The sequence below is a fragment of the Pyrus communis genome, chromosome 16 (assembly GCF_041283825.1).
Source record: "Pyrus communis isolate YQ-2024b chromosome 16, ASM4128382v1, whole genome shotgun sequence".
Classification (NCBI taxonomy): Eukaryota; Viridiplantae; Streptophyta; class Magnoliopsida; order Rosales; family Rosaceae; genus Pyrus; species Pyrus communis.
Window position 1 is genome coordinate 6462276 of NC_142580.1, and position 19780 is coordinate 6482055.

The following is a 19780-nucleotide window of genomic DNA, read 5'->3' on the forward strand; positions in this document are numbered from 1 at the left end:
ATGAAAAGTAATCATGTGACGAAAGAGATATGAAAAGGCAACGGTAAAATTATTATAAACAAAATGTTTTAAAAAAAGCATTTTGTAGAGAATTTGATACTAATACTTGGTAAATATAATGATTTATAAGAAAGATGATCAAACAATTACACTAAAAACTTAGCCGAAGATAGAAAATCTTTTGATAGGGCAAAATAGTTGGTAGTTTCTTCTTGGTAAAAAATATCTGATGCTGAACAAAAATATTACCGGGAGGCGGGAGTCAACCGGTATTTTGCCAATTGAATAAATAATTAAAAACAAAAAAATAAAATAAAAGCAGGAAAATAAAGCTGGCGAAGCCAAAAGCCCAATCCGATCTGAAGCACCCGCGTCCGCACTCATTTCCGTCTCCAGTCTCCTCCGTCTTCCTTCGAGGGCTTTCCTTTCGCTTACAATCGGCGCTCGCCGTCTCTCTCTCTCTTTGAAACTGTATCAATCAATTCTTTTCAAACCCTAAGTCCCCCATATGCACCTATATTTATCAATTTCTTGGCTTCCTATTCTTTTCTTGTTCAATTTCTTAGGGTTTCGTTTCGAAATTGAATAATCTCCTTGGCTGCATAGCTCGTGAATTGAATAAGTAACTGGTACTGTTTTCTGCTCTATTGTTTAAATTTCGTTTTGTTTTTGGATCCGAGTCCGTTCGGACTTAGGGTTCGTATTCAATTTCTTCGAATTTTGTGATTTTTCAATTCAAATATTGGGGAAGTGATTGGTCTGATTTTGTGGGGGTTTAGGGTTAGGGTTTATAGCTGACTTGAATTGGGATAAGGGTTCCCTATTCCGTGGTGCTTTAGAGCTTTGGATATAGAGATTTATGGCTGCTGGAAGACATGGGGGTTATCGTGAAAATGAATTCAGGGAACGAGAGTCCAGTTTTGAGTTGCCAAGGAAGGATTTTGCTACGGCCAAGGAGGACTATGAACGGATTAGGAACGGAAATCCTGATGTTGAAAGGGGTCAAGTTAGGGATTTGAGAGATAAAATTAGGGTTAGGCAGAAGGATTCAAAGGAGGGGAATGGTGCTAATGGTGGGTATCGCGCCTCTTCGAGTAGGAGTGATTCAAGCAATAGCAGTGGGCGGGTTGTGAGCCGTGGGCCCAAGCCTTGTGGATTTTCTCTTAGGGCATTGGACAGGGAACCTGGTGAATTGTCGAGTGAGAGTGGGTCTGACGATGCTATTGAATCTGCAGCGCAGATCAAAGAAAATACAGTTCCAAAAGTGGTGGAGAATGGAGCTCAGTCTCCGAAAGAGAGGAAAAGGAAGTTTTCGCCAATTGTCTGGGATAGAGATGACCAAGGAGTGAGTAATCCATCAAAAAATAGGATTACCACAGTGGCAGCAGCACTTCCTCCACAACCTCCATTGTCTAGGGTACATCATCAGTCTCCGAATGTTATTTCAGATAACAGCGTACAAATATCTTCAGCTAAAATTGATCAAGTCGAGAATTTACAATCTTCCTCACCAGTTAAGGCACCGGTGGGATCTGGGTCTGTTAGCAATGGTGTTTCTGAGTCTCCATTGGGGATATCTTCACCAAATCAGAAATCGGGTGATGATCATGAAGCTGAGCAGCTAGGAGATGAAGAATGTGTTCCCACCCGGAATATATCATCTTCAAGATGGGCAGCAGGAAATAATTCACCTGGGGATGAAGGTGAAATTCTAGAGAACAAGGAAATGCCTAAAAGGAGGAAGAAAATACCTCTGGTAGGGTCAGTGGAAGATAGAGTACAGAATAATTCATTAACCCCTGAGTCAGGGGAGCTTAAGAGAGATGAGTCTGAACGAGCAAGAGGGCAGTCATCTGAATCTGATGAAGGAGATGCCCATACAAGGTCTTCCAGTAGGGATGTTTACCAAGATAATGATTCAGAGAGGGATGACTATATGGATACTGACAAGGATCTTGGTAATAATGATTCTAGTGTTAGTCAGTCAGAAACAGATTCAGATGATGACAATAACTCTCGTGAGACAGCTGAACCTGCAGCCCCGCCACAAAGAAGCGTAAACATGCTTCAGGGTTGTAGAAGTGTTGATGAGTTTGAGAGACTAAACAAGATAGATGAAGGCACTTATGGTGTTGTGTACAGAGCTATGGATAAGAAAACTAAAGAAATTGTGGCCTTGAAGAAGGTAAAGATGGAGAAGGAAAGAGAAGGTTTTCCATTGACTTCTCTTAGGGAAATAAACATTCTTCTTTCGCTTCATCACCCATCAATTGTCGATGTGAAGGAAGTGGTGGTGGGGAGTAACCTTGATAGTATTTTTATGGTGATGGAATACATGGAACATGATCTTAAAGCACTCATGGAGACAAAGAAGCAGCCATTCAGTCAGAGTGAAGTTAAATGCCTTATGCTCCAGTTATTGGCAGGTGTGAAATATCTCCATGATAATTGGGTGCTTCATCGAGATTTGAAGACATCAAACTTGCTTATGAATAACCAGGGTGAGTTGAAAATATGTGACTTTGGGTTGGCTCGTCAGTATGGGAGTCCTTTAAAACCATATACTCATTTGGTGGTTACTCTTTGGTACAGGTGAGCTGCAACTGCCCATTGCTCGTTATTTTATTTTTCATTTCATCCTTAGGTGTTTTGTGCTATTCGGTTTAACCTATTACTTCATCTTTGATTTTTTTTAATTGGTTGACGACTTCCACTTTGATTTTCAAGATTGACTTATGGTTTCACGATTTTTTTTTTCACTGTTATTGGATTCAGTTCTTTTATTCCCAAGTAATTTGTCTGTTCAATTAGCTTTGTATTCTTGGTATCTCTCCTTGTATTTCAAGGTTGATTCCAACTCAGCGTATGTTAGTCATGATGGGTTTAATGTGATAAAAACCATTGATCTAACTGGTCCTGTTTTCAACAATTGTCTTTCCTCTTATTTTTATTTGTTATGTGTGGGTTATTGTTTGCCTTTTGCCTGTGTGCTTGTGCATGTGTATGTTGTACGTAGATCCATGCTTCCGTATACCCTCGGATGTTTTAGTCATTGATGCTCTTTCAATGCAGGGCACCGGAACTTCTGTTGGGAGCGAAGGAATATTCAACAGCTATCGATATGTGGTCACTTGGTTGTATCATGGCTGAACTATTATCAAAGGAGCCACTTTTCAATGGGAAAACTGAATTTGATCAACTTGACAAGGTAAGTTAATTTTATTTGACGTGCTTGATGTTTGATTACGCTCTCTCTCACTCATATACTGGTGGATTTAGTTACTTTATTTTTATATAACCACTGCATTTCTCAAAAAAATAAAAATTATAATAACTGCAGATTTTTAAAATCCTTGGCACACCAAATGAGACAATCTGGCCCGGCTATTCCAAGCTTCCTGGAGTGAAGGTCAACTTTGTTAAGCACCCGTAAGTATGAATATATTCATGAACTGATACCCAATTTTTTTTTTTATGATGACATCTTGGTGTTCTTATTCTTGCCACTGTTTTCCCAGGCTTCCAGCTTTGGGTGATTCTGATCTGGCTATCTGGCCTCCATTGGTGATGCTTTCAGTTCTAAGATTTTCATTTATGCATTAACTTCTGACCTGTTTCTTTCAGGTATAATCTTTTGCGCAAGAAGTTCCCAGCTACGGCATTTACTGGATCTCCAGTACTTTCTGATGCTGGGTTTAATTTGTTGAACAGGCTTCTAACTTATGATCCTGAGGAGGTAAGTCTACTACCTAGAATTGCCCTATTTGGGTATTATTGGTATAGTTACTTATATATGTACTGTATTTTATACAGAGAATTACAGCTGGAGATGCTCTGAATCATGAATGGTTCCGTGAAGTTCCTCTTCCTACAACAAAGGAGTTCATGCCTACCTTTCCTGCTCAAAATGCTCAGGACAGGTACCTTGATCTATCTAATGCTACAAACAAGTCCCACATGCACTTGGGACTTGATTTCCTACATTTAACAAAATTCATGTTGTAAATAGGCGCACGCGGAGAGTTTTAAAGAGTCCAGATCCTTTGGAAGAGCAACGTAGAAAGGAGTTGCAGCAAGGGCAAATAGGAACTGGTGGTGTGTTTGGCTAGTAGAAATGAATCGGTGATCAGCGCCCTATTGGATATGGCTGAGGTGAGAGACATGCTTTGAACGGAAGTTGCAAACATTCTATGTCAGACGATCATTTGTGCTGTTTTTTAGCAGGCATTTCTTCATGATTTGGTTGGAGAATGTATTATTGTATGCCTTCCCTGTCAACCAAGATTTGTTGCAGGTCAAGTTTGCCTTTCATCTTTGGTCATCATATGGGAATGCATCTGTGACATTGCTTTCATTGCAAGGTGTGGCATAATTGCCTTTTCTTTAAAGAGAATCAGTTTCAACTGAAACTTGTGTATGTAACGTATTTTCGTTGGTACATTGTAAACAGCTCTCTTTTGCTTTTCAATATTTGCACTGCCAGTTATATTAGGACATATTTAATATTCACGTTGTGTTTGCAAGAGGTGGTTGGTGTAAAGTGGAGGGGCGTTCTTTGCTTTTCCTTGATGAAGAGTTTGTCCGTTACCATATTATTTTTAAAGGTAATATGTTAATCTCTGATATATATGGAATGTTCTGGGGGATGAAGATTTTAAGCCATACGGGGATTATTTGATTTTAATATAGACAATGTATCCGTTTTAAAACATTTGTTCGAGAGTGAAGATATGTCTTTTCAGTAGCTTCTTGAATGTTAAAGCCCTTAAAAGATGTATAAAATTCATTGCTGCACCTGACTGGTTACATGGTAATTTTATCTTTCTGATTGATGTGCACGAGAACTGTAACTATTTCCATTCTCTTTCGTGCTGGGTAGGAGCCGAGTTTTTCAGATATCAACATTATTGCTTGCTTAGTGTAGTTCTTCTATTTGCAAATTTTCAGTGAGTTCATAGCAAATTGAGTCTATTCTATGGTTACCCTGTGTTGGTTTAGTGGCTCATTCTTTATTACTTAAGTGGCCTTCTTAGAGTCATTTTTGGTATTTTGACCTCCACCAGTACCCGTGAACATGAAAAATGATTCACTTTGTTCAATTATTCCCTTTTTTGCTTCTGGTGGCGTGAAGAATCAACGTTTCACTAGTTGTAGATTTTTTTATGACATATATCTGCGCATGTCACTGCAGTATCAAAGCAAGCAAATTGAGGAGGTTTCCTGCACTTCCAGGAATTTATAGAACTTCAATTAGTTGTTCCTACTGGCAAACTAGAGGTACTATGCAAAGCCTTGGTTTGTTTTAGATTTTGGTCTTATCTTCTTCGGATCTTAATGGTTTTTTATGTGAATTATTTTGACGGCATTTTAGTGTATGCTTTTTCTTTTGTTTTTCAGAAGAGTATTGAGAAATGCGTTAGAAAGGAAAATGAAGAATAAAAACCAATTCTGATTGCAATTCCAGGACAGTTCATACTTCATATTCTAAATTCGACCAAATTTCAGGACCATGTTGTAGCCCATTCATTTTGCTTTGAAGTTCATATAATTGAATCAAATTCAAAGCTGCTTAAAATCGGAATGCATAAATACTGAAATGCTAGTTGTACTAGCGATATAAACATATTTTGTCATCGAAATGGGGGTATGAATTCTGGTCCATGCATTATTTAGAGGACATAAATGGGGGTATGAATTCTAGTCCAAAATTGTATATGAACAACTTTGAAAAGCTAAAGCCTGTATCTTTAGGAATACTTGGATTTGGTTCTCATACACCATCTTGTGAAAACTTAAAAAGTTATACGAGTCTTTTTCTTTGGATATAAGTTAGTACTGTGGTGTAATTAGTTTGAAACTGATGTTTAGAAAAAGTTAGGATTGGGCACGGTTAAGATGGTTGGCTGATGTATATAGGGATAACTAACTCAAAGCATATAGACTATGGTTTATATACATGGTGTTGGAGGAAACTGTGGCTGATTTTCTGCCAATTGTGCTGTGTCTTAATTTTCTGCATGTGTTATCATAAATATGTGTGTTGGTCGTTTGGAGATGTGATTATATTTAACAACCTTCGTCGGCATATGGTGCAACTTTTGTAGTTTTGTAGCCATAAGTGGGTTTCCCATATTTTTATCTCTTAAATGAATAAGAATTGCTTGTCTGTGTCGTAATTCCATTATAGGCGTGGCTGGAGTCGAATGGGTTGCTTGAAGATGGAATATAGTTGTTCGCTTCCCATTCACTTAAGCAAATATCGTATGAGGAGAGCCTAGGTGGAAATAGACATACTTTGCCATATGCTTTCTGCAGGTGGGGGCTGATGAGGTTCAACAGGCACATTAGGGCGGTAGAGGCGTATCCCACGCACATACAGGTATTGGCTGATGAAGTTTATGCACGATCACAGCTAATGATCTGCCTATGTGCTACTCAAATTCTGTTCCACATAATCTAAAGTGTTAGGTTGTTTTTGGGCGCTGAGCAGTCAGTAGCGTATTGGTGTCGTGTTTGTTTTCGATCCATTCCAAATATTTGATGTTTAGTTTAGGCTGTAGGTTGTGTCGTGCGACAATGAAACCTTGGTACCGAGGTGAAAATTGTTGCAATTGGGTTCGGCAGACGTGTTCGTCTTTTGGAAGGTGCGAAGCAAATGGGCGCTGTGCTGCCTCGTCTCAAAGGATGTCTTGTTTTTTTCTGGCGGATGGTGCAATCCTCTCCGTTGCGTTCCTTTTTGGTTTCTGTTTGTAAATAATAACTCGACTTACCTGTCCAAGTTACAAGTGGTTTTTCGATACATGGCGATCCAGTTACGTGTTCGCATTTTAGCTTGTTGCACGACAACCCGAGACTCTGTGGACAGCTTTTACAACTTCAAAACTTTAGAGAACAGCTGAACCTACTTTAGTGTCTTTAATTTCACTGACCATAAAAAGTTCAGGACTGAAATGTTATTTTTTTACCCACTATTATCCTTAAAATAGCTCCTCCGACGGCAATTTACCAGTAACTGAATGACCTTCCAAAATACTCTGCTGCTATGTGATTATAAACTCCAATAACTACCATCAATATCCAATCACCATTAGTTGCTCGCTTCTTACCCTTTAATTAGAGAAGGAATCCACATTTATTCATTTTAGAATTCCTTTTATCCTCATCCTTAGTATCTTTTTTTAGAATACAGTTTACGTTTTGTCCATTCCTTTCATAATCCAATGTAAGTTTAGGCTCATGTTTTCTTTTCGCGCCTAACCTATTATTATTATATATCTTGTAAGATCTTTATCGGCCGTTTTATAAATGAGCAAACTTGTAATTAAAAATTTTATTAAAAAATGAGTAAGGAGATAAAGACATTGGAGTGAGAATAACAACTCTTTATTTATTACATGGAGATATGATTACGAAAAACACGAACTCTCAAAATGACAACACTCTTTATTTATTACATGGAGATATGATTACGAAAAACACGAACTCTCGACCAAAATAAATAAATAAAATAATCTTCTCCTATGTTTTCGGTATACAAAGAAGCAGCATGATTTCGGTATTTCGAATGCAATCAAGTAATCAAGTAATCAACAATCAAGTATACAAAGAAGCAGCATGATTTCGGCATTTCGAATGTAATCAAGCAATCAACGACAGATTTCATGGGGAAATAATCGAAGAGACGACGCTGCCAAGCAAAACAAATCTACGATTTAGGCGCGAATCTGTAATTCCAACCAAAGAGATGAAGGTGCAAACCGAAAAAGATCGACAACTGTGGGCATCTTTAACTTCATTTGTGCATGTCGATTTCGCGACGCCAATGTGGTCGTGGATCGAGCGGCGTGCATCAAGTCGACGTGAAAACTAATGTCTTTCCAAGAACAAAGGTGATCAGAGACAGTTCAATGAAGAAAATTGTGTTGAGGAGGGCTCTGTCGACTGTCCATCCAAAAATTGTGATCCCCCCATGATTGGTTTGCAAGTATGACACTGCATTGGAGAACAAAGGGAAAATCTTGAGACAATTGAAAACCAATGGAAGTGAAGAGATAATGTACATAGAAAACCATACATGACACAAAATTTCGGCTTTGAAATGCACGGCGAAGTCTGAGACATTGGAATCGAAGTGTCCGCTACCAAGCTGATAAACGAAACCTTCACCAACATGGAACAAAGCTCCATGTTGGGCCATTAGCCTCGATGATTTGTATGCGAGGCTAGGGGCTTGTATACGAGTCTTAGAAGGATTGATATGCTTGTCTAATGCTTATTCATTAAACTATACATCGACATTTTGAGTATTTAAACACGCGATCGATCCATAGCCAACTGACTTCAATTAGAAAAGATGGAAGCGGCTAGTTTTGTACTTCGATTCTAACAAAACAAGAAAATTAGAAATTGGTTCGTGTTCATATGCAATTGTTAGACTAATTTCTAAGTCAAAAAATGTTGCTGGAAAAGGAATCAGATGTATTTTAGAGGCAGTGTAAGCTGATCCATACCGAAAGCTTGTCTCCTGTGATAGGAAGACATGTACGAAGCTAGCTGTGTATTCGTAGGCATTGGAACGTAATCCATCGACTCCAAGTCACTCTCGGAGTAGCTTATTTGCAGCGAGTTCAATGTGTCGGCAGCCTCTGGGTTCACCAAGCAGTTTGAACTTCTGTTGTGAGATGTATCGTTAGAACTGCATGTCATTAACGCATGCCATCTACTGGCAACTGTCACTATGCCTTGCGCTCTATGAGAAATTCTGGTCGCTGCGTGCAGGGAGAGAATAATGCCCACAACTTGAACAATTGTGGAGACCTGAAATTTTGGGGGAAAAAAGGAGGGAAATTTAATGCGTTATGGTTTGAACCTAAGCTTGTACGAGTGGGAAGTTAATCTACTGATACATACACAAAAGCATTGAACTTACTGCAAAATCGCCGCCATTTATGACAGTGATGTCTCCCCTGTATTCTGTGGTCTCAAATAGAGTGACAAACTGGCTTGCGGTGACAACTATGAACTGCAGGAGAAGGAAGATTCGGAACCTGTGGCTTATTTTACAGAGATGGTAGCGCAGACGAATATGCTCGTCCATAAATACCAGCACATCAGATTCCCTTTCCAAGAGCCTTGCATAATCGTCGAAGTGGATAACTTGCAAATTGCAGACCAAGTGAAACAAAATGCTGGCTGTTAGAGTGATTGTACTCACATAAGCCCACGATAGAACCAAAGTGAACAATACACCAACTGATTTCCCCCACCCCCATGAATCGTGATGCACGTATATCATGCGGACGACCTCACGCAGTGTCTTCAAAAGAAAACATGGCAGTGCCCACCGAACAAGCAATCGGAAAGAATCCTGCGAAGATATGACCCAAGCCAAATTCTTAGCATAGAAGTTCAAATAAACAGATGACACAACTTACTGACAGTATCTGGATGCTGCAGTTAGTGAACGACGGGAGGATACTTTCAGAAGGGGTAACATAAAGGTGCATATCCTATTCCTATGAGCATTACTAAACAGATGCGAAATTGAGAGAACTCGAGGATGGAAGATTTCGATTATGTTTTCTGCAGCCTAGCCTCGAATTAGCAACGAAAACATGCTGAATTTTGGTAAGCACATTATGTACTTATAAGAAGAATTTTGAAAGTTCCCATATCATCACATTTGAAGTTGATATATGGAAAATTCTAGTATGCTAGTATAAATGCTCCCCTCATCCGACGAATATGCCATACACCGGAGCATAGTAAAATTTCCGGGTTGATGTATACAATGCAAAAGCGCAATAGCATGTTCGTAAAACAATCAAGTAAATCATTTCAAGCTATGATCATACCTTAATCTGCTTGATGTAATCGTTTCGAAACCGAACGATATGGCCGCTATAACGATCGACAAAGAGGAACCTCCGAATGCCATACTTGCGAAGTCTGGGTGAGATGCAGAGCACAGAGACCGCCGCCAGGATCGCCTGCGAGCCCACGATAACGAGCTCGAACCTTTTAATCTGATACTTCTTACAGTCGGAGCAGTTGAACACCACAAGCACAACCACCGGAAGAGCCACACCGATGAGAGCCAGAGCCGTCCAGGACAGGACAAGGCTCAACCAAGAAGATTGGTTGAAGCCCAAGAGAGTGAGAAACGTTTCTAGCCATTGGAGGGTTTGGTCCAATGGGGTACCTTTGTATTCTTCTTCTCCGCCCAGGTGACGGTTGCTGTGGGGGTTGTTGTGGTGGTGGTTGTCATTGTTACTAGAATCGAGAAGAGGGATAAGTTGGGAAGGTGGCTCCTCTGTTTTTATAAAAACGTCCGCCATGGATGGATTATGAGCTTAATTATTGAGCTTAAAGCTGAGATTATGGTGGCTTTAGAGATAGAATGGTGGCAACCCAGTTGAGATTTTGGTGCTTTAAATAGGAAAGTTGGAAGCTTTTTACAAATTAATTTACGGGCTCAGTCTGTCGTCGGGTTAAAGAACAGAAATCAAACCCAGGTTTTTTTTTTCCCTTCCTAAATCTTCAATATTTGTTCCGGAAGCAATCAAATAAAAGTAAAACAATATAAAATGAAAGCCGCAAACGTATGACAACGAAACGGAAGAAGGCAGATTCGCTGCCCTCCCACTTCCGTGCTCTCTTGTTTTGTCTGGTTACGGTTAAATCACGTTAATATTTTATATTATTTTTTTTATAAAAATAATAAGATAAAACAGAATAATAATATAAAATGTTAACATGACCACGCAAACAAAAAAGCACGGAAGAACATAAGAAGTAAAAGAACAAAGAATCTGCTTTCGAAACGAAACGCGTCGGGTTAGCGAAGTTATTTAAAGCAGTATATTACAATTATTTTACTCAAGTTTCATAATTTCCAACGCGATTTTAATAAAATAAAATAATTATCTTATTTTTGCCAATTTATCGATTAGGAATATACTTAACCTAGAGACTTGAAAATTGGAATCTGCTTTTTTGCACTTTCTCTGTTCCTCTTAATTTTTGTTCTGGAATTCTTTAATGGCAAGATAAACAGATGATTGAGCGACAGGTATGGGGATCAAAAGGGACAAAAAGTGACTCGCGACAAGTGTCGGATCTATGATCTTTGTATATGGTTTTGTTTTTCAGATTTTGGGACACCAACTTTGTCGAACTCGAAGGCTTCATGTTCCCGCCAAATAAAAAACATGTTCGGCCGAGTTATAGCCGGACACGAAGAGCAATCGCTGGTCAAACACATGAGATGTGACAACTAAGCTAATTAAGCACGTAGGATTATGCGATCTTGATTGGGGTTTAAGGTTAATTAATTGGTGGGGGATCGGTGATTAGGGAGAGGGTTGAGGAGTGTGGAGTGGTTTGGTTGAGTGAGTTGGAGGATTGGAGGTGACAAAGTGAAATGATTGAGATGGTGATGCTTTTGGTGTAGGTGGAGACGGGTGGAATTTTAATTAGAGAAAAAAGATTTTCGTGTAATAAAATGATTCAGTATAATAATGTACGATGATAAATATTTTATGTATAATGATAATTTTAAAAAATAATAATAATTTAAAAAAAATAATAATTTAACGATAAGTTTAAATAGTGGACGGATTAAATTTATTAGAACACATAAAAAAATTTGAATAATAAAACAATACTATGCAAATTGATACATCAAACGATTATTTAATATCTACATCAAGTCTTGGCGTTGCTAGCTACTCTAGTTGGAAACGTAATTCAAAAAACAAAAAAAACAAACATATAACAATTTGAGATAAAAATCTCATACGTCTCATTGCTCTATGTGAAAAATCATATTAATGCTCGTCAAAAAGAACCTTGCTCATGTTTTCATAGTCGTCAAGCTGAGACCATTTTGCATAAACAATATCGCCAATTTTTTTGTGTATCCGAAATGCATCATGATCTTGAGTGGAGATTAGGCCCAATTTGGAACTTGAAGCTCAAATCTGTAATGTTTGAATTTTTCTAATTTTTCCCTTGTCAAAATGATCTTCAATCCACGTTTTTGTTGATCCTAAAAATTATAAAGCTTACGTGACGTACATATTGAGTAACTATTAGCTAACTACGTCATTCTTGTAGATGCAGCATGCCAACTAGCAACCAAGCTGGGTCCAATCTGTTAATTCAGGGCCAAACAATGATTATTAGGCCAGCCCATCTCAGCCCAATTTGTTAATTCATGCCAAAACAGCTATACATCAGTTATATTCTTTGGAGGAAACTGACATACATTTGGTAACAATTAACAAGTTTACTTCGTCATGTGGTTGAATTTATATGTTAACCAGCTCTTAATTTAGTGATACATTAAGTTTATTTTGTCATGTGGTTGATTTTATATGTCAACCAGCTCTTAATTTAGTGATACATCTTTTCTTATACTATAATAGATTCTAAATTCGAACTCTTGTTAGTAAAAAAAAATTAATGAAGAGGGTCTCATAAACTTTTTTCTTAATAAAAAACACTTCATTAAAATTTACTAATAATAAGGACAAAAAAAAAGTGGTGACATTTTCGGAAATATGTGAAACTTTAGTGACGCCGACTGTTTATGCACGATTATGTCAACTGTTTGTGCACGATACCCTCACTTTAACTTATTTACAAAAATGCCATTGACTTTTTTTTTTTAGTTCAAGTTATTTACAATGTTGACACTAAACTTCAACTTATTTACTAAAATACTACCACTTCTTTTTTGTTTTGTTTTTGTTATTAATAAATTTTCATTAATTTCTTTTTAATCTTAAAGGCTTTTTATTAAAGTTTCCATTTTAAAAAAATAGGAAAATTAATGAAAATAACTTGAAAACTTTGAGTTTTAACGATAAGGACAAAATAAAGGGTAAAGTGAATAGTATCAGGATTGACTTTTTATTATAAAAATATAATTTTTCGTTAAAATGAACAGTACATGAAACTTTTCGTTAAAGTTGTCCAAAAAAATATGTGCCAATATTGATGGGCTTGGAGTTTGATATGGGCTACAAAGATTTTGGACTCTTCATTTGTTGTACTTGACAATAATATGGACCTGAAACGGTTGTGATGTGACCTCAACTCCCCATCTGTTGTCTTTTCCAATTTCTGTTTTCAAACAACAAATTGACCAGACAAATTTAAAAAAAATAACTATATTTATAATACTAATTAAAATTTTTTTTTTAACAAACGATATTATTTACACTAAAAGACAAAACTAACTTGAATTGAATCATGAAAAAATAAGTCGCTAATGATTTTGTTTCGAAAATTAAAATTTGGGGAAGGGATTCACCCATTTCTCTAGGCTAACATTTTGGGAAACCCTTCACTCATCTTTCACAAATACGTCACAGAGTTGTCTATTGGATATAAGTTAGGATAATAATTGTGTTTTCCACGTGAGAAATGCAAATATTCCACCATTTCGAATAATGTATCTTCAACATATAAAAAATTTCATAATCAGAACCGTTCAATTTATTAATCTTCATTTGAAGATTATCTCTACAAAATATTATTTGAATCAGAGATCGTTTAGTCATCCAAATTTATAGAACAAATCGAAGGTTTGAGCAAGTAAAATATTCATGATGAACTGTCCATTTATTTGATACATTTGGATAACTAAATAATCTCATATTCGAATAACACTTTATCCAAAATGATCTTGAAATAAAGATTTATAAATTGAATGGTTTTGATTATGAAGTTGTTTGGGCCCAAAATAATATTGTTGGGCCGAATGTAGGTTTGTGCTCGGCCCAAAGCTGGGTCATAATACTATAGGCCGCCTGATGATCCCGGACCGTTTGGCAGGGATGGTCGAGTCCTATCGCAAATAGTAGTTCTAGATAAACAAAGAGGGTCGAGGAAGTCCTGGTGCAACTAGGAATCTCGACCAGTAGTGAATAAAGCCCCGAAGGGGGGTGAGTTCAAAGTCCTAATGGGAGTAGGGTTGTTCGAAGCAAAGTTGGAACAGGGCAAGGACTCCCAATCCAGATAAGGGTTTAATTCGGTCTCAAGGAGTTGGTGCTATAAATATAAGAAGTCATGTAACAAAAAAGGACATTCAATTCAACATACAATTGCCCTGCGTAAAACCTCTCAAATACCTTGAGATTTTTCCTTTTCTTTTTCCGCCAACATACCTTCAGTTTGGATAAACAACACTGTTGCCGTAGAATCAGCCGCCCGAGGAGCATCTTCAGTTTGGATAAACAGCATTGCGTCAAGGTCGACTGGTTATCTATCCAAGTCTCGGCCGAGAAGGGTTTTCGGATCCTTATTGGCAGGGGTCATCTTATTAGCCGTCTCGGTGAAGTAATGTGTTACGAGTTACGACATTCGGCGTATTGGACGTCGAGTGATTTTATGATTGGATATTCACAAGTGAGTTTTAGAGTTCGGCATTCCAACGGCCGAACCATGTTCACCATCAAGACATACATCACCTTTGAATATTTGTGTCCGTATAGTTTGGTGTCGATTCGACGTACTTATACTCTTACGAATATAATCACGGTGACCGAATCAGGCACCGACAACTTGTGAACTTCGCAGAACTAGCAGCCTCGTCTTCAGGCTCTAGAACCCAAAGACGAGAGTGTTTCTTCCTCGGTTGCAATCGCAAGATAAAGAAGTCAGCAACGCGCTCAATGTTACATCAACAAATTTTACTCCTCGGCCGACGAGTTGGCACGCCCGCATTCAACCGAAGGACTTAGTTAGCTTATTAGTTATTCGGCCTGCGCGCCGTGTAGGCTTTGTAATTTTTAGGGTCAACAGAAGTTTATATGGTGAAGATACATTATTTGGGAATGATTGAGTTTGCGCATTCCCCCATGTGGGGAATGCAAGTTATAAGTATTCTCTCAAAGTTCGCCTACAGTCAAGGATAATACTTGCATCCCCCATGTGAGGGATGCACATATCTCCCATTTCCGAATAATATATCTTGACCAAATAAAATCAACGATTGGAACAGTTCAATTTATTAATCTTCATTTGAAGATCACTCCTACAAAAATCATTTGAAGTGAAAATCGTGTAATCATCTAAACGTATCAAACAAATGGACGGTTCATTATGAATATGTTAGTTGATACCTACACGTTGATTTGCTCAATACATTGAAAGACTAAATGACCTCTGCTTGAAATAGTTTTTTTTTTGTAATGGTGGTCATCAAATGAAGAAGAAATTGAACAATTCTAGTTATGAAATTTGTATAGTTAAGATACATTATTCGCAAAGAGAGAAATTGGCTCATCCCTCTAGAGTGGAATGCAAGTATTACCCTACAATCAATCCTACGTATGCTTTAAGAAATAATATATAACAAGAGCATAACCAATAGCTCTTTTGGGAAAAATCTCTCCATTAATTGAAGGATCAGATGTTGGGTGTTATCATTTGCTAATATCTCAATGGTTTTGTATTTCTACCCATACGTTTTGCATTTGAAAGTTTCGTATGGCCTCCTATACCAATGTAACAGTTTTGAATCTTCCCTTCTCCTTAATCATACGTTAAAGTGGTAGATTATCTTGGTGGTTAGAGCATCTTTCTTCAACCTACTACAAATATTTCAGATTAAAATCTTCATGTCTTCTCTTATTTCTTAATGTCATCTTGTAATAGGGTAATATTAGGGAGACTAAATGTGTAGACTAAACTTTGTAAACTAAACGGCGTGAAAGTTGATGATTGAATTATTATTTAAATGTTGATTAATATGTTTATTTCTTATTGATGACATTTTGTGTGTAATTTGTAAATTTAGTTTCGGTAGCAAATCCCCTCCTTGTAATATTATAACATATGTTTACGAGGATAAGGACGTCACACCGGACATGCATGCACATGCATATGGTTTTCAATAGAGTTACTGATAGTGAAATTTTGTACTATACTCTCTTACCTACCATCACTTGAAACTAAAACGTGACGACTTATTGGACAAATCACAAACCCAATTACCTACTTAGTATCCAAACCCAATTTTAATACCTCCATTTCCAATCCAAATCCTGAAACCTCAACCTCAAACTACTGATACAAAAATGGCGACTCAACAGAAGGGCAGTAGCATTGATCCAAAGTGTGGGTTTTGCTCAAAGACCAAGACTTTCCACAGCCTGAGACCCAAATCCCAACTCCCTCCCCCAACCACGCCTCTTTCCCTCACCCACTACCTCCTCTCCCACCTCCTCCACTCCCCTCCCCTGCCTTCCACTCCCGCCCTCCTCGACGCCGCCACGGCCCACCATATTCTCTACCCCGAGTTCATTTTTCGAGTCCGAACCCTCGCCGCCTCGCTTCAATCCCAGCTCGGCCTCTCCCACGGCCAATGCGCCTTCGTTCTCTCCCCCAACTCCCTCCACCTCCCCATCCTCCACCTCTCTCTCCTCTCCCTCGGCGTCATCGTCTCCCCTTCCAACCCGGCCAGCTCCAGTCCCGAAATTTCCCACCAAATCCGCATATGCAGTCCCGCCGTCGCATTCGCCACCTCCGCCACCGCTCAAAAAATTCCCAACTCCCTCCGCCTCGGGACCATCCTCCTTGACTCGGCCGAGTTCGAGTCCATGATGACGACCTGTCCGAGTTCGACCACATCGCTTCGAGTAGAAGTGAGGCAATCAGACACCGCCACGATTCTCTACTCATCCGGGACCACCGGGAGGGTCAAAGGCGTGGAGTTGACTCACCGGAACTGGATATCGATGATGGCCGGTATCCACGCGGTTCGAAACCCTTCGGCTCCACACGCTGTGTGTCTCTGTACGGTGCCGTTTTTCCACGTGTACGGGTTCGCGTACTGCCTGAGAGTTTTGGTGACGGGGGACACGCTGGCGTGGATGGGAAGGTTCGATTTGAAGGTGATGATGAGATCCATCGAGCGGTTCCGAATCGCCCACATGGCCTGTGCCCCGCCGGCGGTCGTGGCTTTGGTGAAGCACGGGGACATAAACGAGATGGACGGCTACGATTTGAGCTCCCTGCAAGTGATCGGCTGCGGCGGCGCTCCGCTGGCGAAGAGTGTGGTCGAGAAGCTGAGGAAGCGGCTGCCGAACGTACAAGTCTCACAGGTTAGGGCGTGATGTGTACATATTGTCGATGAGTTTAAGTTTTAACGACGTTTAATGTGTTGTCGTTTTGGCCAACTTTGGGCCCGTGTGGTGGGCTGTGCAGGGATATGGGATGACGGAGACGACGGCCCGAGTGTTTGGCGCGCTGGGCCCGGAAGAAACCCGAGTGGAAGGAGCTAATGGAAGGCTGATGTCAGATATTGAGGCCAAGATTGTGGAGCCTGGGACCGGTAGTGCCCTGCCTCCTTTGATGCAAGGGGAAATTTGGGTTAGAGGACCATACGTTATGAAAGGTAATGTTGATATTCACATGGCATTTATTTGGACATGACGATCTTTCTTTATTATTAGACAACGGACTTTTGATATAGCGTTAGAAAAACTACATTTGACAATAAGAATGGAAATCCTGCATGAAAAATATTTACTATCTATAATATTGAAACGAAAAATCGACAGTGGAATACAAGTTTAGGGAAGAAACTGATAGTGAATTAACGGGAAATTTATAGTGAAGTAGTGGTTCATGTTTGATGGGTGGTAGTGATTATTTTAATTAATGTAGGTTACACTGGTGACGAAGAAGCAACTGCTGCAATTTTCGACTCAGAAGGATGGTTAAAAACTGGAGACATTTGCTACATAGACAATGAAGGTTTTCTATATTTCGTCGATCGAATCAAGGAATTGATCAAGTACAAAGGCTACCAGGTTTGCCGCCTCTGCACCTTCCAAATTCACCCTTTAACCAAACACTTGTTTCCTTCTTCGCTTCAATGGGATTGCGTATGTTTGCATTAGGTTGCCCCGGCGGAGTTGGAGGATCTGCTTCACTCCCATCCAGACATTGTCGATGCAGCTGTGATTCCGTACGTAACTTACTCTACCGTTTTGATTATGATTTGAGTTCGAGCTTCGCGTGCGAACAGCTCATGGAGTTTGTGTTTGGGTGATGGAAAATGATGGACAGGTACCCAGATGAGGAAGCAGGTCAAGTACCCATGGCCTTCGTCGTGAGGAGCCTTGGAAGTGCCATTGATGAATCACAGATCAAGGATTTCATTGCGAAACAGGTAACTCTCATAGAAACTAATGTTTTACGGTTTAACCAATTTTAATTTCACCGTGCTGCATCACTTGCAGGTTGCGCCATATAAGAAGATTCGACGTGTAACATTCATCGGTGCAATACCAAAGAATGCGCAGGGAAAAGTGTTGAGGAAGGAATTAATCAAACTTGCACTATCCAAGTTATGAATTCCAGTTTCTTTCTTCTGGTGTTAGTTTATATTTCGAGCTCCCGAATGCAAATACGATTAATGGCTTGGCCAGCAAGCAAAGATAGTCATTACTTCAAAGTATGTAAAGACTGCAGCTTCATCCACGCTAGTTGCGATTGGAAGAGCTTCATCCATAGTTTGGTGTTGCTCTGGCTTTTCCCTAACATCAGATTCCTTCAAATTCAAAATATGTTAGGTATCCATATTGTTCCAGAAACACCAATTACAGTTGGAGGGGCTTATGATAATTTTCCCTTTTTCTAACGTATGATATTTTAGGTTTTTTTTTGTTGCCTATATAACTAATAATTATGTGACAAGACATGATTGGTTGTTTTTTAGGTTTTTGAAGGTCATTTATACAAGGATAAATTTGTCAATAGAATTATAATTTCAAAGTAAATGGATAAGACACTGGGGTTGGCTTAGCAACACTAAAAAAAGGCGGTGGGATTTTTGTAAATAAGTTATACTTTAGTGACACTGATTGTTTATGCATGAAATTTTTTTTTACTTCATTTTGTTTACGATACTACCATAAATATTAACTTATTTACAAAAGGATAATGCTAGGAAGACTAAATTTGGAGACTAAATTTACAAACTAAATGATGTGTCACCAATAGGAATGAGCACGTTTATCAACGTTTAAGTGATAAACCAATCAACTTTTATGTCCTTTAATTTTCAAAACTTTGTTTAAAAATTTAGTGTTCCTAGCATTACCTTTTACAACAAGATCACCATCTCTTTTTTTTTTTTTTTTCCTTATTACTTTTTTTTTTTATATTTATTTTATTTATTTTTATCTTAAGAGCTTTTCATTAAAAATAATTAGTTTGCCTAAATTGATGGCTTGGAGTTTGACATGGGCTACAAAGATTTTGGACTCTTCTTTTGTTGTGCTTGAGAATAATATGGACTTGAAACGGCTGTGATAGGATCTCAAGTCCTGATCCGTTTTGTGCTTACAGCTTTTGTCTTTCTAATTTCTACTTTTAAACAACAAATTGGCACTATCCACCAAACAAATTAACAAGAAAAACTAGATTTATAATACTAAGGGCTCGTTTTGAAGTATCTTTGACATGATTGAAAGTGTTTTTAAAGAAATTATTTTTGAGTTCCAAAAGCATGTGTAAGAAGCACCAGTTAAGGGTTTTTACCCGGAAGCACTTTAAGTGATTTTTTCAAAATTTATTTGCATTTTTATTAACGACTAGTTTCAAATATCTTTTTATCAAAAACGTTTTCAGCCATTTTATAAGCACTTCCATAATATTTGAGAAAGGCATTCACCCGTCTCTCTAAGCTAATATTTTGGGAAACCCTTCCTTCACTCATCTTTCACAAAAAAACTGATTAAATGAAAGGACACACAGTTGT

At 38.6% G+C, this 19780-nt stretch overlaps 3 protein-coding genes across 13 annotated transcripts; 2 read left to right on the forward strand and 1 right to left on the reverse strand.

The window, feature by feature from the left end:
* Positions 1 to 314: 314 nt before the first annotated feature.
* LOC137730904 (cyclin-dependent kinase G-2) lies at positions 315 to 6799 on the forward strand. 11 transcript variants are annotated; one of them, XR_015957521.1, is made up of 11 exons: positions 315 to 2592; positions 3073 to 3208; positions 3341 to 3429; positions 3625 to 3736; positions 3814 to 3920; positions 4010 to 4152; positions 4225 to 4361; positions 4527 to 4604; positions 5192 to 5277; positions 6188 to 6379; positions 6554 to 6799. XR_015957521.1 is itself a non-coding variant. In XM_088687254.1 (8 exons), the coding sequence occupies exons 2-7, from the start codon at positions 860 to 862 to the stop codon at positions 4107 to 4109; spliced, it is 2277 nt and encodes a 758-aa protein (XP_088543380.1). In that variant the 5' UTR covers positions 324 to 629; positions 780 to 859; the 3' UTR covers positions 4110 to 4152; positions 4225 to 4468. The 11 variants fall into 11 exon arrangements, 3 of the variants coding, with proteins under 3 accessions (XP_068326005.2, XP_088543381.1, XP_088543380.1); XR_015957523.1 differs by adding an exon at positions 3519 to 3532 and having other exon boundaries at positions 4010 to 4361; positions 4525 to 4604; positions 6188 to 6799; XR_015957518.1 differs by having other exon boundaries at positions 4010 to 4361; positions 4525 to 4604.
* Positions 6800 to 7367: 568 nt separating this feature from the next.
* LOC137732585 (uncharacterized) lies at positions 7368 to 10477 on the reverse strand. Its single transcript, XM_068471903.2, has 4 exons — positions 9855 to 10477; positions 8930 to 9367; positions 8511 to 8817; positions 7368 to 7992 (listed from the first exon to the last, which is right to left on the reverse strand). The coding sequence occupies exons 1-4, from the start codon at positions 10335 to 10337 to the stop codon at positions 7850 to 7852; spliced, it is 1371 nt and encodes a 456-aa protein (XP_068328004.2). The 5' UTR covers positions 10338 to 10477; the 3' UTR covers positions 7368 to 7849.
* Positions 10478 to 15986: 5509 nt separating this feature from the next.
* LOC137731898 (4-coumarate--CoA ligase-like 9) lies at positions 15987 to 18658 on the forward strand. The gene is made up of 6 exons (XM_068471148.2): positions 15987 to 17114; positions 17218 to 17407; positions 17680 to 17825; positions 17916 to 17983; positions 18085 to 18187; positions 18258 to 18658. Exons 1-6 carry the CDS (start codon positions 16089 to 16091, stop codon positions 18369 to 18371), a joined length of 1647 nt encoding a protein of 548 aa, XP_068327249.2. The 5' UTR covers positions 15987 to 16088; the 3' UTR covers positions 18372 to 18658.
* The last annotated feature ends 1122 nt before the right edge of the window (positions 18659 to 19780 follow it).